The sequence below is a fragment of the Salmo salar genome, chromosome 26 (genome assembly GCF_965601325.2).
Source record: "Salmo salar chromosome 26, fSalSal1, whole genome shotgun sequence".
NCBI lineage: Eukaryota > Metazoa > Chordata > Actinopteri > Salmoniformes > Salmonidae > Salmo > Salmo salar.
The window spans coordinates 13,398,952-13,417,065 of NC_138316.1; the positions used below are offsets into that span (position 1 = coordinate 13,398,952).

Sequence of the window (18,114 nt, forward strand, 5' to 3'; positions counted from 1 at the left end):
AATTTACTATCTGTGATGTGCTAGATGCCTTGTTTAAGACTGATGTAAAACAAAATCCACTGAGGCTGATATGCTTGATCCATTTTTGCTGCAGCTCTCTGCCCTCCTGAATAATTAACCCATATTATTTTACCTGACTATTATATCTGGTACTGTCCCCAAGGTTTGAAAGGCGGCCCATGTACTCCCCCTTCACAAAGGTGGAGACGCTTGTGACCTAAATAATTAAATTGCCCTATTTCTAAACTTTATTGCCTAGCTAAACTATTAGAATCCTTCATTCTCAGCTAAGATCTTTCTTATCTTTGAAATGCATTCTAAATGTACATCAGTCAGTGCTATAACCTGGTCTAAAAACTATCTCCGCTGCAACCCTAGTTATAAATGATGTGGTTAACTGTATGGATAAAAGGCAACATTGTGCTGCCCTCTTCATTGACTTGCCAAAGGCTTTTGATACTGTTGATCACTCACTGCTAATTCAGAGGCTTTCCTCAATTGGCCTAGACCAGGCTGCATGTAGCTGGTTTAAAAATTACTTGACAGATAGAACTCAATGTGTATCTACTGATGATGTTAAATCATGTTTCCTGGATATTAGAAAAAGGTGTCCCACAGGGTTCTGGGCCCTGTATTGTTTACATTAACAATATTGACTTGTCTGTAAAAAAAATTGTAACCTGCACTTGTATGCCGATGATACTGTTGTGTATGCTCCTCCACCTAACTCTGGAAATTCCTTTGGTCTCTACGGAGTTAGGTAAATCAGCTTTTAGTGGAAATCTTCTAAATGTACTTTACATTTAATATTAAAATGTACTTTACATTTAATATTTTGGTGCCTCTAGGGCAATTCAAAAAGCTGATTGAGGGGTTTATTATTGATGAAGGTGTTTTTATTTTATTTTTTATGATCATGTTTTTCCTTTCTGCTTGTATTTTGAAGTGTGTATTTTCGGTCATTTCTGTAGCGCTCATCGGTAAAAGAGACTTTGGTCTCAGTGGGACTCCCTGATAAAATAAAAAAAAAGTTCAATAAATAAGAGATCGTATTAAATTACTATTCTAATTCCTAATTATATGTTCAAATGAATAGATGACCAGCATTTGGTTCCATCTGCCTTCTAACGGTTTGTTAGTAGGCTACTTTATGTGGTAGCAAACATTAGTATTTAATGTCAAGATTATCAAGATGCCAGTGATGAGAACCTAATTTTGATATGAATCAGACAATAGATTCTTCATACATTATATGTAATCCAGATTCTTTACCCTAAACTGTCATGAGCTGGGGGGAAAGCATACAGTCAGTGGGAAAAATCCCTCTCACTTCAGTTTCACTTTGGACTTGATGCTAGCAAACAGCCTGATCTTGACAGTAACATTACTGAAATGGCTCACATTGTTTCCAAACAGCTGAACAAACATTCTAGAGACAGTCGGTGACACAGGTTGCCTGGTTAAGTGACTTTGCACAAGGCTACTATAGTAGCAACACTTTGCACTGGGGATTTCAACTGACATTTTGCTGGACAAACGTCCACTTTCAATTTACACTTCCTCATTATGTTAGGTCATGCCCTATGAAAATAGCAATGACCACTTATTGAGAGTTAACGTTTAACAAAAGACGCTGTTATAGTAGTCAAATCACGAACATTGAAATCCTTTCCCACAAGCCCAAAGCATGGATTAGTAATTTTCAAAAGAGAAATCGTTCCCTTTATTTTACACCACATCATTTGGTGAATTAAACAGGATGAACATTGCATATCCTATAATGCAAATGAACTAATTTGAACTCATGTTCCCATTTGAATGAGAAAGTATTTAAAAGTGTGAGAACAAAACATAATGACAGTGCACTCAGTACAGAATGCACTGCGTACTTTCCAAAGGTTAAATTAAGTGGGTAATGGCTCACAAAATAACAGATTTTAAAATGTTAAAACCATAACTCAAACATTTAAAAGCACCTAGAGGACATCACATTTAGTTCTGAAATTGCAAAGGTGTGCCAGCCTGCTTTAGCATGAGCTCACTGACCTCCTCCTCCTCTTGGATGTACAGTAGGCCCTGTTTCCTCCAGGGTACGATGCCTTTCAAGATGAACTCCACTATCTTAGAGCTTCGGAAAACTTCCCCCACATATCCCCAGAGCTTGTCCACGGCCGAAACCGAGCTCTCTATTCCTTCAATTTTCTCCCGTTGCCATTTACCCTCCTTCTGCAGGTTCTTCAGCAGCGCCACGGTCTCCCCACACAGTACCCTGACCTCGGAGAACAAGGCTGGGTCCCCTCCACCTCCACGAGAGCCCTTGTCCCCCGCCTGGGGGTCCTTGTCTTTTCTGAGCTGGGCCAGGTCCTTCTCCAGCATCCCCATGCCCTGGCACACCATATCCAGCCTCCTGAGGACCTCTGTCTGGCTACAGGCTATCTGCTCCACCTTCACCTCAAGCTGATTCAGCTTGACCTCCATGCCTCCCAGGCTGTTCAGAAGGCTGTTAGTTGGCTTTTTCATTGCTCCAGAAGGGGCCCCAGCATTGTCCAATTTACCCCCCTCGTACATCTTGGCAATGCAGGAGGCCAATGTCTCCGGTTTACTCATAGTTCCAAGAAATTCCACACAGAAGGGAACAAGTGTCAGGCGAGACAAAGGAAGCTGTGCTAATCCACCTTGCTCCAAGCTGAATTGGATCTATTTTAGTTCAAGCTCCCGAGGTGGTGTTGTTCCGCTCCCATACAGGCAGTCTGCCGGATCCTGTTGTCTGTATGTGCCAGAGACATGACACTACTTAAATAAACACCAACTCTTCGGTATCTTATCTTTCCACTTGTCTCCCCCCCTCTACCTACCTCTCTGTCCCAAAGTTTTTATATAGTAGCCCCCCCACTGCCAAAATTCCAATGGCTGCTTGACGTCACCAAAACATTTAAATTCAACCTCAGAAGATGCTGTTGACTGGTGGGCATGCAAGGAATGACCTTTTGAATATGGCCTTTCGCCAGGATTAAGAGAGAGATGTTGTGAGCTTTGGAAAGGTTGTTGTTTTAAAATGCTGACCCATTGTCATGTTGCTTCCCCATTGGGATGTACAGGTTGTTTGTTTGTTGGTATATGTTTTAGTTTGTTTACTGGTGCTGATAGAGTGAAGTGAACCATTGGTGGATGTAAAGGTTCTGGTCCGCCCAGCACAGCTGCTCTGATTGGGCGACTGTCCCCCATCATCGCTCAAAGGAAAGTGACTTGACATTGGCTGACACTTCCCTTTAAAAATAAACCTCGGTAGACAGAGGAATGATGAAGTGCAAGCAGGAATCTAAGCAGTCGCCCTCTCCCTCTGGTCCATGGTAAGGGTGACTGGGGTTGGTTGTCTCATGGGTTGGTTGTCACAGTGCATATCACTCTGAATCTAGAGGGTGCTGTGTAATAATTTAAAAATTCCAAATGTATGAATTATTTGAAAGAACTCATCCGCCTGGTCAATTCATGTCAGCATGACAAAACATTGAGGAATGTAAACTCAGCAAAAAAGGAAACGTCCTCTCACTGTCAACTGACTTTATTTTCAGCAAACTTAACATGTGTAAACATTTGTATGAACATAAGATTCAACAGCAGACAAACTGAACAAGGTCAACAGACATGTGACTAACAGAAATTGAATAATGTGTCCCTGAACAAAGGGGAGGGGGGTCAAAATCAAAAGTAACAGTCAGTATCTGGTGTGGCCACCAGTTGCATTAAGTACTGCAGTGCATCTCCTCATGGACTGCACCAGATGTGCCTGTTCTTGCTGTGAGATGTTATCCCACTCTTCCAACAAGGCACCTGCAAGTTCCCGGACATTTCTGGGGGGGAATGGCCCTAGCCCTCACCCTCCGATCCAACAGATCCCAGATGTGCTCAATGGGATTGAGATTCGGGCTCGTCGCTGGCCATGGCTGACATTCCTGTCTTGCAGGAAATCACGCACAGAACGAGCAGTATGGCTGGTGGCATTGTCATGCTGGAGGGTCATGGCAGGATGAACCTGCAGGAAGGGTACCACATGAGGGAGGAGAATGTCTGCAATGACAACAAGCTCAGTCCGATAATGCTGTGACACACCGCCCCAGACCATGACGGATCCTCCACCTCCAAATCGATCCTGCTCCAGAGTACAAGTCTCGGGAGAATGCTCATTCCTTCGACGATAAACACGAATCCGACCATCACTCCTGGTGAGACAAAACTGCGACTCGTCAGGGAAGAGCACTTTTTGCCAGTTCTGTCTGGTCCAGCCGACGGTGGGTTTGTGCCCATAGGTGACGTTGTTGCCGGTGATGTCTGGTGAGGACCTGCCTTACAACAGGCCTACAAGCCCTCAGTCCAGCCTCTCTCAGCCTATTGCGGACAGTCTGAGCGCTGATGGAGGGATTGTGCGTTCCTGGTGTACCTCGGGCAGTTGTTGTTGCCGTCCTGTACCTGTCCCGCAGGTGTGATGTTCGGATGTACTGATCCTGTGCAGGTGTTGTTACACGTGGTCCGCCACCGCGAGGACGATCAGCTGTCCATCCTTTCTCCCTGTAGCGCTGTCTTAGGCGTCTCACAGTACGGACATTGCAATTTATTGTCCTGGCCATATCTGCAGTCCTCATGCCTCCTTGCAGCATGCCTAAGGCACGTTCACGCAGATGAGCAGGGACCCTGATCATCTTTCTTTTGGTGTTTTTCAGAGTCAGTAGAAAGGCCTCTTTAGTGTCCTAAGTTTTCATAACTGTGACCTTAATTGCCTACTGTCTGTAAGCTGTTAGTGTCTTAATGACCGTTCCACAGGTGCATGTTCATTAATTGTTTATGGTTCAGTGAACAAGCATGGGAAACAGTGTTTAAACCCTTTACAATGAAGATCTGTGAAGTTATTTGGATTTTTATGAATTCTTTGAAGGACAGGGTCCTGAAAAGGGACATTTCTTTTTTTGCTGAGTTTGTGTTTTTCATTGGTAAAATAAAAAACATGTAAAGTATGTCTTGTTACTTTATAAATGTTTGAATTCTGGGATTATACAATAAAAAATATGTTTATAGAAAAGAGAAAAAGGAGAGCTATTCCAAACCTATTTCTGAGTTGCTAGGTCAAGCCATGTGGTAACTAGCATTGGTCGGGTTGGTAGTCACTATCAACGCATTGTAACCATACTGTTTGGGGATATTGGCACTGCCAGTATACAATATATCCCAAGCTCTTTTGTGCTGTTGCTATAAAAATCTCCCTTCCCAGTAAACACAAACACCTTTGGCCAACATATCAAAATGTGTTGGGAATATGTAGGGTGGAGAGCGTTTGCAGATTGGGAAGAATAAAATGTTGATGCCTGGCCGATGTATAAATGATGTAGAACTATAGAATTTAGAATGTAGAATGTGAGACGTCTTGCAAATTAGCAAACAATGTCTGAACTGCATCTTCCCAATGCATCATGTATACATCTGTTGGGCAGCGGAGTGGAAGTGTTGTCTCTTTTATTTCTCCCTCCCCAATTTCATGGTACTCAAATTGGTAGTTACAGTCTTGTCCCGTCGCTGCAACTCCCGAAACAGACTCAGGAGAGGCGAAGATCGAGAGCTGTGCGTCCTCCGAAACACAACCCAGCCAAGCCCCACTGCTTCTTGACACAATGCCCACTTAACCCGGAAGCCAGCCGCACCAATGTGTCGGAGGAAACACCGTACACCTGGCAATCGTGTCAGCGTGCATTGCACCCAGCCCGCCACAGGAGTCGTTAGAGCACGATGGGACAATTGTGCGCCGCCCCATGGGTCTCCCGGTTGCCTGGACTCGAACCAGGATCTCTAGTGGCACAACCTTAGACCACTGCGCCACTCGGGAGGCACCACACACATATTTTTTATTACACGTGTGCAAACTTACGCATACACACACACACAAATATACTCAAAATGTCATACGTTGTTCTCAAGGTATAAAATGCTGAATTCTGTTAGGAATTTCGTTCTATAAAAGAAAGCCATTTCTAAGACTGTGTGCTATATTGGGTCATTTCCTTTTACAAAATGAATAAGCTACTAGCAAACGTGACAACACACTCCATACGACAACCAACCCTGCGATGAGGCTGGTTGTCACAAGTGGGCAAGGTGGGTTTGATTGCTTGTTGGAATAAGATATGAGAATAATAATAGTCCCTATTCCACCCAAGACCTTTCTGTTAATGTTGAAAGGAGTCTTGTAAAATATAAGAGAGAGTGAAAACTGTGACATCCAACCCCGGTCTCCCCTACAGTTCCCTACTGTGTCCCCTACTGTCCCATTGGATGGGAATGTTTTCTTGGAACATCCTGGCATTTTGTACTGCATGGGTCTTTCCCATCTCCCAGTTATTAGTAAAGTATTCAGGTATTGCAAAGAGTGTTTGTTCTTTAACCTACTATTGAAAAGACAGTCCAATGACAAATGGACCTCAATGATGCAATCTCTGCTTTTCAATGATTCAACAAGCTAGACCTTAAAAATAATGTAGGCTAACATGACCAGCTGTTGACAAAGGAGCTCTAGAAAACAATTCAAATGCAAAATTATCTTGGTAAATATGGGTTAAGGCCATTTCTGAGAAGATAAAAGTGTCTAATAATTAAATTATCATACATTCTGAGGATATGTCTTCATCTCAGTGCTGTGAATAGTGATGCAATGATTTGATGAAATGATGGGTCCCTGTCTCCTGGTCCGGAGAGCAGAAGATAGCCCATAGAACCATCCATATGCAGCTGTAACACCTCCAAGTAGTGGACGGAGTCTCTTAGGCCCAGTATAATGGGCAGTATGTAAGCTGGGTGCTTTATTCATAAAGTCCTTCCCAATGAGACTACAGGCTAGCTCTCTGCCTTGTGCCTACGCCAGGAACCATCCCACTGAAATGTAACCACATTATGCAATGGAGTGGCAATGGAAATCTCTGGTAGGATGCTGGCCCTTCAAAGGAATGTGACTCCGCTGTGGTTTTCCACAAGGGGTTTGTCTGACTAGGGGGGGGGTGCGTCACCGCAGCTCTGAACAATCAAAACAACTCTATTAACCACCCCATAACCCAGGGCAGGCTAGTTAGCTAGCGTCCTAGCATATCAGAAAGTAAGCATTGGCAGTAGCAAAATGGGGCAGCCAGCTGCAATGAATAACAGGAAACAATAGATAATGAGAGGTGCAGTGACATGGGATCAGGCCAGCGATGATGATATGACCCAATACACATGGGTCATGTAGGGTGGGGCCATAATACCAAGACCACAACAACATTTCAAATATAGACCGACTGTTGTTCAACAAGCTAGACCTTAAAAATAATGTAGGCTAACATGACCAGCTGTTGACAAAGGAGCTCTAGAAAACAATTCAAATGCAAAATTATCTTGGTAAATATGGGTTAAGGCCATTTCGGAGAAGATAAAAGTGTCTAATAATTCAATTATCATACATTCTGAGGATATGTCTTTTGGTGGGTATAAAGGTAAAATAAAAAAATGTGCTGAAACAAAAAAGTCAACCCCGAAAAATCCCTACAATCAAGGTCATGGAATCGTTGAGCAATTATTAGGCTACTTTGGTTATTTAGTTACTGTATATAAAAGCAATAGAGGGTCACATTTTAATGGCAAATTAAATGACACAAATAAATAACCCCTAGTCTGAAAGTAATTTAATATTTCATCTATAATAACTCCGTAGTCATTTAGCACAGATCTATTACATTTATTGCTTTGCTTAACCCTTTACACGAGTGAAAACTGGCCTATATGGATAGGGGACACGTTTTAATGTTTAACAAAATGACTATAAAAAGCATATGCATGACCATGGTAGCAACTGAAAGAGTAGACTTTGGATCTTATGGGGAAGTTATCAGACCAAATGTGAGGACACAATAGTTCACCTGACACAAGACTGAATCCAAACAACAAATGCTCAAAAGTTGCCCAATTAATGTGAGGGATTTCAAATGACTGTCAAGTTTAGAATGACTGTCAGTCAAAACCCATATAGCATTGTGAAGCGGAGACCCTGAGCTCTGACGGCATGTATAGAATGTTACTGTACAACCACTGCTTTCCAATTTAGGGGCTTATCAATGACCAGATCTGCCATTCCGACTACTTTAACAACGATTTGTGGGCAGTGGGTTCAAAACAACAACAACTATACAATTTTTTTGTAAACATTTTGGGGGAAATTATACTTCCACCCAAAAAGGCACTTTGGAGACTGGAAGGGCAAATGGGCATGTTCTCTGCAAAGGTAGAGCCCTATCTGTGCACATGCCTGCCGGGAGGGACCATTAGACATCAAACACACGGACAGTTTCCCTCATTTGCACAGCTGCTGTGGTACCACCAGAGCTACTTAACACGTTTACTTGTATTTAATGTCTGTAAAAGTATCTGTAACAATAGCAGTAAAATAAACATGGCTCCGGCAGTCACCAATAAAAAAAATCACAGAGTGGGAGAACATCAGACAAAGGAAATAAAGGAAACCCAACTAACTGGACACTGAAGCTGTCTATAGGAATACCATGGCTATTTGTCTTGAACAGGGTTAACCTGGTGTATTTTCCCTCTGAAATGGAAACGTGACACCAAAGCTACCTCCCTGACACAACAACATTTCAGACCTGTGAGGTCACTGGAGAGGGTATTCTGGGTTTCTTCCAGTCCTCTCCATCTAACCTTGTACCATTAACGCCCATTGTCTACCAAAAGAGAAGTCAATCATTTTCAGGAAGTGTTTGATGCATCTAAGTGTGCGTGTCAAGGTTTGAGCCTAGCGGGTCTAGTTAGAGCTCTTGGCAGACCAGAGGGGTCAGTATTTTGATCTGTTTGGAGAGCTATTGATGGAAAGTTTTTTGCTGTACCTAATGCTCCTCTTTCTCCATGAACCCTGACATTAATATGATACATGTATGTCAATCACAAGTTTAAAATACCATTGTGGTTCTGTGGGAGTAATACCACACAGCATATCAAATCAAAGTTTATTTGTCACGTGCACCAAATACAACAGGTGTAGACCTTACAGTGAAATGCTTACTTACAGGCTCTAACCAATAGTGCAAAAACGGTATTCGGTGAACAATAGGTAAGTAAAGAAATAAAACAACAGTAAAAAGACAGTGAAAAATAACAGTAGCGAGGCTATATACAGCAGCGAGGCTATAACAGTAGCGAGGCTACATACAGGCACCGGTTAGTCGGGCTGATTGAGGTAGTATGTACAGTTGAAGTCGGAAGTTTACATACACTTAGGTTGGAGTCATTAAAACTCGTTTTCAACAACTACACAAATTTCTTGTTAACAAACTATAGTTTTAGCAAGTCGGATAGGACATCTATTTGTGCATGACACAAGTAATTTTTCCAACAATTGTTTACAGACAGATTATTTCACTTAGAATTCACTGTATCACAATTGCAGTGGGTCAGAAGTTTACATACACTAAGTTGACTGTGCCTTTAAACAGCTTGGAAAATTCCAGAAAAGGGTGTCATGGCTTCAGAAGCTTCTGATAGGCTAATTGACATCATTTGAGTCAATTGGAGGTGTACCTGTGGATGTATTTCAAGGCCTACCTTCAAACTCAGTGCCTCTTTGCTTGAGATCATGGGAAAATCAAAAGAAATCAGCCAAGACCTCAGAAAAAAATTGTAGACCTCCACAAGTCTGGTTCATCCTTGGGAGCAATTTCCAAACCCCTGAAGGTACCACGTTCATCTATACAAACAATAGTACGCAAGTATAAACACCATGGGACCACGCAGCCGTCATACCGCTCAGAAAGGAGACGCATTCTGTCTCCTAGAGATGAATGTACTTTGGTGCGAAAAGTGCAAATCAATCCCAGAACAACAGCAAAGGACCTTGTGAAGATGCTGGAGGAAACAGGTACAAAAGTATCTATATCCACAGTAAAATGAGTCCTATATCAACATAACCTGAAAGGCTGCACAGCAAGGAAAAAGCCACTGCTCCAAAACAGCATAAAAAAGACAGACTACGGTTTGCAACTGCACATGGGAACAAAGATCGTACTTTTTGGAGAAATGTCCTCTGGTCTGATGAAACAAAAATGTAACTGTTTGGCCATAATGACCATCATTATGTTTGGAGGAAAAAGCGGGGGGCTTGCAAGCCGAAGAACACCATCCCAACCGTGAAGCATGGGGGTGGCAGCATCATGTTGTGGGAGTGCTTTGCTGCAGCAGGGACTGGTGCACTTCACAAAATAGATGGCATCATGAGGACAGAAAATGATGTGGATATACTGAAACAACATCAAGACATCAGCCAGGAAGTGAAAGCTTGGTCGCAAATGGGTCTTCCAAATGGACAATGACCCCAAGCATACTTCCTAAGTTGTGGCAAAATGGCTTAAGGACAACAAAGTCAAGGTACTGGAGCGGCCATCACAAAACCCTGACCTCATTCCTATAGAACATTTGTGGGCAGAACTGAAAAAGCGTGTGCGAGCAAGGAGGCCTATAAATCTGACTCAGTTATACCAGCTCTGTCAGGATGAACGGATCAAAATTCACCCAACTTATTGTGGTAAGCTTGTGGAAGGCTGCATGACACGTTTGACCCAAGTTAAACAATTTAAAGGTAATGCTACCAAATACTAATTGAGTGTATGTAAACTTCTGACCCACTGGTAACATGATGAAAGAAATAAAAGCTGAAATAAATCATTCTTCTCTTATTCTGGCATTTCACATTCTTAAAATAAAGTGGTGATCCTAACTGGCCTAAGACAGGGTGTTTTTTACTAGAATTAAATGTCAGGAATTGTGAAAAACTGAGTTAAATTTTTTTTTTAAGTATTTGGCTAATGTGTATGTAAACTTCCGACTTCAACTGTACATGTAGATATGGTTAAAGTGACTATGCATATGATGAACAGAGAGTAGCAGTAGAGTAAAATCCAAGTGAAAGGTTGTAATTTTTACTGTATGTAAAATACATTTCAACAAAAGTAATGTTGAAATAGGCCTAGTAATAGTTGTAGACTTTCCAAAGTTCGCATTGTTTGTTTGCTCATAGTGGTGGTAGTCTCAAAAGCAAACTTGAACATTGTGAAAATTCTGTGCAAATTCCAGTGCGTGTTTACTGTGAACACTGAGGCTGTACCCGTTTTAAAGTTTACAGTGGCCAGTTAACAAGTATTTGATCATAAAGTAGGCCTACCAGAGTGGCCTACCATCAAAAACAATGAATAAAATGTATCCCATAACATTTTAACATGGAAATAGCTGTTCTGTCATACAGTCTACAGTAGCAGCAAATGTGCAGTGTTCAATGTAGGCCAAGCAGGTCTTAATATTTTTTTTTATTTATTTAACCTTTTTTTAACCAGGTAGGCAAGTTGAGAACAAGTTCTCATTTGTATGTCAATGACAAGTTCAAAATACCATTGTGGTTCTGTGGGAGTAATACAACAGCATATCCTAGTGAAATGTTGATGTAATATTTACTTTACTGGGCCGATGGTGCCTGCATCTATGGTCAGTCTTAGCAGAGAGAGCAGCCGACTGAGGATCTGCCTCTCAACTAGAGGTCGACCGATTATGATTTATTTTTTTTCCAACACCGATACCGATTATTGGAGGACCAAAAACCCGATGCCGATTAATCGGCCGATTAAAAAAAAAAAAAAAAAAAAATGACAATTACAACAATACTGAATGAACACTTATTTTAACTTAATATAATACATCAATAAAATCAATTTAGCCTCAAATAAATAATGAAACATGTTCAATTTGGTTTAAATAATGCAAAAACAAAGTGTTGGAGAAGAAAGTAAAAGTGCCATATGTGCCATGTAAAAAAGCTAACGTTTAAGTTCCTTGCTCAGAACATGAGAACATATGAAAGCTGGTGGTTCCTTTTAACATGAGTCTTCAATATTCCCAGGTAAGAAGTTTTAGGTTGTAGTTATTATAGGAATTATAGGACTATTTCTCTCTATACGATTTGTATTTCATATACCTTTGACTATTGGATGTTTTTATAGGCACTTTAGTATTGCCAGTGTAACAGTATAGCTTCCATCCCTCTCCTCGCTCCTACCTGGGCTCGAACCAGGAACACATCGACAACAGCCACCCTCGAAGCAGTATTACCCATGTAGAGCAAGGGGAACAACTACTCCAAGTCTCAGAGCGAATGACGTTTGAAACGCTATTAGCGCGCACCCGCTAACTAGCTAGCCATTTCACATCAGTTACACCAGCCTAATCTTGGGAGTTGACAGGCTTGAAGTCATAAACAGCGCAATGCATTGCGAAGGGCTGCTGGCAAATGCACGAAAGTGCTGTTTGAATGAACGCTACGAGCCTGCTGCTGCCTACCATCGCTCAGTCAGACTGCTCTATCAAATCATAGACTTAATTATAACATAATAACACACAGAAATACGAGCCTTAGGTCATTAATATGGTCGAATCCGGAAACTATCATCTCGAAAACAAAACGTTTTTCCTGTCAGTGAAATACGGAACCGTTCCGTATTTTATCTAACGGGTGGCATCCCTAAATCTAAATATTCCTGTTACATTGCACAACCTTCAATGTTATGCCAGAATTATGTAAAATTCGGGCAAATTAGTTCGCAACGAGCCAGGCGGCCCAAACTGTTGCATATACCCTGACTCTGCGTGCAATGAACGCAAAATGACACAATTTCACCTGGTTAATATTGCCTGCTAACCTGGATTTGTTTTAGCTAAATGTGCAGGTTTAAAAATATATACTTCTGTGTATTGATTTTAAGAAAGGCATTGATGTTTATGGTTAGGTACAGTCGTGCAACGATTGTGCTTTTTTCGCAAATGCGCTTTTGTTAAATCATCCCCCGTTTGGCGAAGTCGGCTGTCTTTGTTAGGAAGAAATAGTCTTCACAGTTCGCAACGAGCCATGCGGCCCAAACTGCTGCATATACCCTGACTCTGTTTGCAAGAGAAGTGACACATTTTCCCTAGTTAAAAGAAATTCATGTTAGCAGGCAATATTAACTAAATATGCAGGTTTAAAAATATATACTTGTGTATTGATTTCTAAGAAAGGCATTGATGTTTATGATTGGAGCAACGTGTACCTAAGCGATTATATGCAACGCAGTACAGGCTAGATAAACTAGTAATATCATCAACCATGTGTAGTTAACTAGTGATTATGATTGATTGATTGTTTTTTATAAGATAAGTTTAATGCTAGCTAGCAACTTACCTTGGCTTCTTACTGCATTCGCGTAACAGGCAGGCTCCTCGTGGAGTGCAATGTAAAGCAGGTGGTTAGAGCGTTGGACTAGTTAACCGTAAGGTTGCAAGATTGAATCCCCGAGCTGACAAGGTAAAAATCTGTCGTTCTGCCCCTGAATAAGGCAGTTAACCCACCATTCCTAGGCCGTCATTGAAAATAAGAATGTGTTCTTAACTGACTTGCCTAGTTAAATAACGGTAAAAAAAAAAACGATTTCCGATTGTTATGAAAACTTGAAATCGGCCCTAATTAATCGGCCATTCCGATTAATCGGTCGACCTCTACTCTCAACATCCCCTCCGCTCTCTCTTTCTTCCACTGACACTGACCAAAGGGACACTATCTTCCAGTTGATGGCAAATCTCGAGTCGCACCGCATTATTTCTGCCTCATGTTGTTACTTTTATTAACAGAAAAAGTGAAAAGTTCCTATTAAAAAAGACCCAAGCAGCTAATAATAACAACGCATGCCTATCGATACACTTTCCTACTCATTGATTAAGTTACTGTTGCAATGCTTGTTGTAGCGCTAAATGGAAATAGGAAGAAAGCCATTTCATGGTTTCAAGTGTTGAGAGTGCTGAGTAAGAATTTAAACATGAACTCACTTATAAAAACAGCAGCTCTTTGCTGTATTCGTTGACAGTCTCTCTAATCATGGTTTTGAAATCTCACCGTATCAATTTCGCTGTAGTTTTCTTTTATGCCTGGTATGTTACTGCAGACACGGTAATCTGAGCCATCCGATTGGCCAGTGGAATACCTATAGGGCACTTGATTTGCTCTCCGTGCCTGCCGGGAAGCCAGAGTTTGTACATTAAGATGCATACAATTTTTCAAAATGGAAACGGTTCGCATACCCGGGCGCAGGGCAGCTGAATCGGGTGCACCTACAATTAACAGCCCAAGATTAATAAATAAAAAAATAGGAACACAAGGCTTTATTTATTTTATTTAACCTTTACTTAACTAGGCAAGTCAGTTAAGAACAAATTCTTATTTACAATGATGGGCAAACCCAGACGACGCTGGGCCAATTGTGCGCTGCCCTATGTGACTCCCAATCACGGCCGGATGTGATGCAGCCTGGATTAGAACCAGGGACTGCAGTGCCCTTTATCAACTAGAAATGATTTGGTGATCGACCAGTCGATCGCGATCGACAGGTTGGTGACCACTCCTCTAGAAAATTGACTTAAGTTCAATCTCGTGTGGAGCTTCTCTTTATTGGTTGATATTTATTCTGCATGGAATCCCAGAGGAGCTGCGTGTCAGTCTCAGGGCTACTGCGCGCCTGCGCAGTTTAGAGGGAACGTTGCTAAAAAAAAAAAATCACTCAACAAGCTTCCCAGAGGATAATAGGGATTTGTGTATGTTCTTAAACCAGCTGCCAGAGTTAAAACTATGAATATCAAACAGATAGCATGCTAATACACCAGTGGCGGTTGGTGCCGTTTAAGATGATGGAGGACACATCTTTTTTTATGAGCATGGCCTTATTTTTATGACAGCATATTGAATGACTGTCATTCATATTCCATTTACCCAGCTCACAGTAACATCGATAGGTTTAGGATAGTGCATGATACTCAAATTTTCCCTATACCCATCAATGAGGTTGCTACAACCTAGCCTATGAATTAACGTTTACATTGTAGGTGCACAGGTCGAGAGAAATTTGAGTAATCAAGGTGACAGACATTGACACATTCAATACCGCCTTGCACACTCTTTCCTGCATCTAGCTAATCTACGGTGTAATCATTAGTCCAACAGTTGCAAACAAGAGTTTCTAATGGACAAATTCAGATCTGTTTATTCCTGTTTCGATCCGTTTGCTTCCGTTTAAGGAATGTTTTCCAACAGAATTGGCAGAATGAATACACCCCATGATCCCACACAGCCTACATCGTTGTCACCATCTTAAAGTCATAGTCAACATACTGTAGCTACTAAAACTAACATATTATTAAACACGCTACAATCATGCAGTGCAGTGTTCAGCAAGCAGTTTAGCAGCTACACCGGCGGGCCCCATGGCAATAAATGTATAAAACTAAAATCTTACCTTGACTTGAGAGTTCCAGTTTTGGATAGTCATAGCCAACTGTTCAACTATTGTCTTTCTCTTTGAGTCAACGACTCATCACATTGTATGCACTGAAGTGCTAGCTAGCTGTAGCTTATGTGTTCACTACTAGATTCATTCTCTGATCTTTGATTGGGTGGACAACATGTCAGTTCATGCTGCAAGAGCTCTGATAGGTTGGAGGACGTTTGTGTAAGTCTATGGAAGGGGGTGAGAACCACAAGCCTCCTAGGTTTTGTATTGAAGTCAATGTACCCAGAGGAGGACGGAAACTAGCTGTCCTCCGGCTCCACCATGGTGCTACCCTACAGAGTGCTTTTGAGGCTACTGTTGACCTTCGTTGCAAAACAGTGTGTTTTAATTATTTGGTGACGTGAATATATTTAGTTTAGTTTTATCTAAAAAGGGTAACTTTTTTAATGTTTCACTATTTTTGTTTTATGAAATTCACTTAGGAGGATGGTCCTCCCCTTCCTCCTCATAGGAACACACAAACACGCACACACACACATAAACTGTCTTATCATTTTCCTGAAGAGAATTTTGATATGGACAGACAAAAACAGACCTTCAAAAATACAACTTTTTTCTGCAAGAAGCCATGTTTTCGGCAAGCTTGTTGAACAAATGATCTAACCCTGAGGGCTATGCTTCATATATTATTCAATATTCAATAACATAAAATAACAAGTCTTACTTCAGAAGAAAATCTTAATTCAAGGACTTAAATGGTAATTGAGAAAAACAACACTCTTCTCCCAAAAATGTTTTCCACCTGACCACCTCCAAATAACATTACCCCATGCTCCCATGCTGTGTTAAGGGCAATGATAAAAAAACGAATGGAGTTAGATATGGTACAGTTAATGTGACTTGTGAATGTGACTTGGTCTCACTTCACTGACCGAGCACTAATGAGATTTTGAGCACACAAGGCTGTTTGTTTGTTTTTTCTGTTCAGTGATGCTGATGCATCATTTTCTTTGAGTGTATGATGATTTGTGTTTCAATATTATGTAACCCCTGGCCCTTATGAATATTAGAATGACACAAAAATATTCTAGAGTCTAGACAGGAATTAATTTAGTTTTGCCTAGCATCTTTTATTAGATGCCTATTATTAATTAGGCAGCCTTGTGTGACCAATGGTCTGTCTTGAATCTAACTTCATCCATGAACCTGATTAAATAAAATGACAAAAATAAAACTAGCTTGTATAACCACAACCCAAAAGCAATCAGTGCCAGGTCTCTTACCGTGAACTTTTGAATGTAGTCAGATACGCTGAAACCTCCAGTGCGTAGAAGGAAAGTTCTATAGACGGAGGTTCCCATCACTTTCTCCCTGCCCAAGGTTAGGACCTACGGTTCTCCATACCAGGGTCTCTGTGCCTTATGGAGAGGGTGAATGGGGAAGCCAGGCCCTCTGGGTACTGAAACATAGTGGAAAAGAAAGATGGGTGCTGACAGAGACAACTCTATCTTATCGCCCGGTGCCTTGTCCTGTGCTATAGCTGGGTCCCTATCCTGTCCCCTCTCGTAGTGATATCAGCACTGCTCCAGCACCACAGCCGGCCCAGAGCAAAGAGCACTTCCTGCAGGGAGATAACAGCTGCCTGAGATTAGGCAGGGTATGCACGAAATGTGAGTGTCCTGCTTTATTAATAGGGGTTCAGATTGGCCTTTTTGTTTTGGAAGGTCTCTGTGGGGGTCCTCCTCCCACCCAGTGATGATGAGAGGATGATTCCTAGTCTGAGGTGAAGAGAGCCCGTTCTCAGATCTCTCACGAATGCCCTCTCTCTGCACCCCACTGAGGTCAATACCAGTGTACCCCATCCTGTTTACCCCTCCATGTGTGAGTGTGTTTGTTGAGTGCGTGCGTGTGTGAACCTGTTAGGGATCTGATCCCACACGACTCTGCTTTGGGGCAACAGAAGGTGCGTCACCAACACTCAAATGCAGTGGCATCGTGTTGCTGGTCTTAACCTCAAAACCACCTATGTCTTACACTCAGGGAAAAAGAGGCCTCCTCTCAGCCTGGCAGCAACAGGGTTTTAGGTGGAATGGAAAAGTCTTCACCTCCTGGCAAGCATCCCACTGCAGTTTTTTCCTCCTCAGAACACCTTGTTTAGAAGTGCAGGGTATTTTTGGAGTATTGTCTACAGGCTCTGGTGTCCGCAGGGGAAGTGTCAGCTCTATGATGCAGGAAGAAGTATGCACGCCAGAGGGATGATGTCACAATGGTCCTAAGGAGATGATGATGATGATGATGCACATTTTCATTAGGGCTGACCTGTTAATGTGTCACTGTGTATGTACACGTGCTTGAGCCACACATATGACATATCTATTATGAACAGCATGTACTAGTGTGTAGGTGGTGTCCCGGTGGACTGTCACAATGTCATAATCCTCCTTCTGATGTGGATGATGCTTCAGTTTAACTGTCTGCCTTTAGACATCACAGGACAGCTGGTGGGTAAGGGAACAGCATGATTCGAACTGTTGTCATTACTGGTGTGTATAGAGTTTTACACGTTCTGTCTAAAGTTTTACATAATCTGTCTTTCTTGGATGCCTGACATGTGTGTCTGTCTATGCTGTCGCACTTGTCTCTGTCTCTGACTCACTTAGCGTGGAAATGGTACTGTTCTATATGACCAAGTTTTTTTGTTAAAACAGCCCACTGAGTCCTCCGAGACGGACACACACGC

The 18,114-nt window shown here is 41.8% G+C and overlaps 1 protein-coding gene across 2 annotated transcripts in view; it reads right to left on the minus strand.

Annotated features, from left to right (window-relative positions):
• Positions 1 to 17,052, minus strand: part of LOC106587297 (myosin light chain kinase 3) — a 33,220-nt gene extending 16,168 nt beyond the window's left edge. The window contains exon 1 of one of the 2 annotated variants that reach the window (XM_014175553.3): positions 16,658 to 17,052. In XM_014175553.3, the coding sequence (XP_014031028.1) occupies positions 16,658 to 16,735 (78 nt within the window). In that variant the 5' untranslated portion in view covers positions 16,736 to 17,052. Of the gene's footprint in view, positions 1 to 2,046; positions 2,848 to 16,657 lie in introns of those variants that run through there. The other variant, XM_014175552.3, reaches the window with a different exon arrangement.
• Positions 17,053 to 18,114: the final 1,062 nt, after the last annotated feature.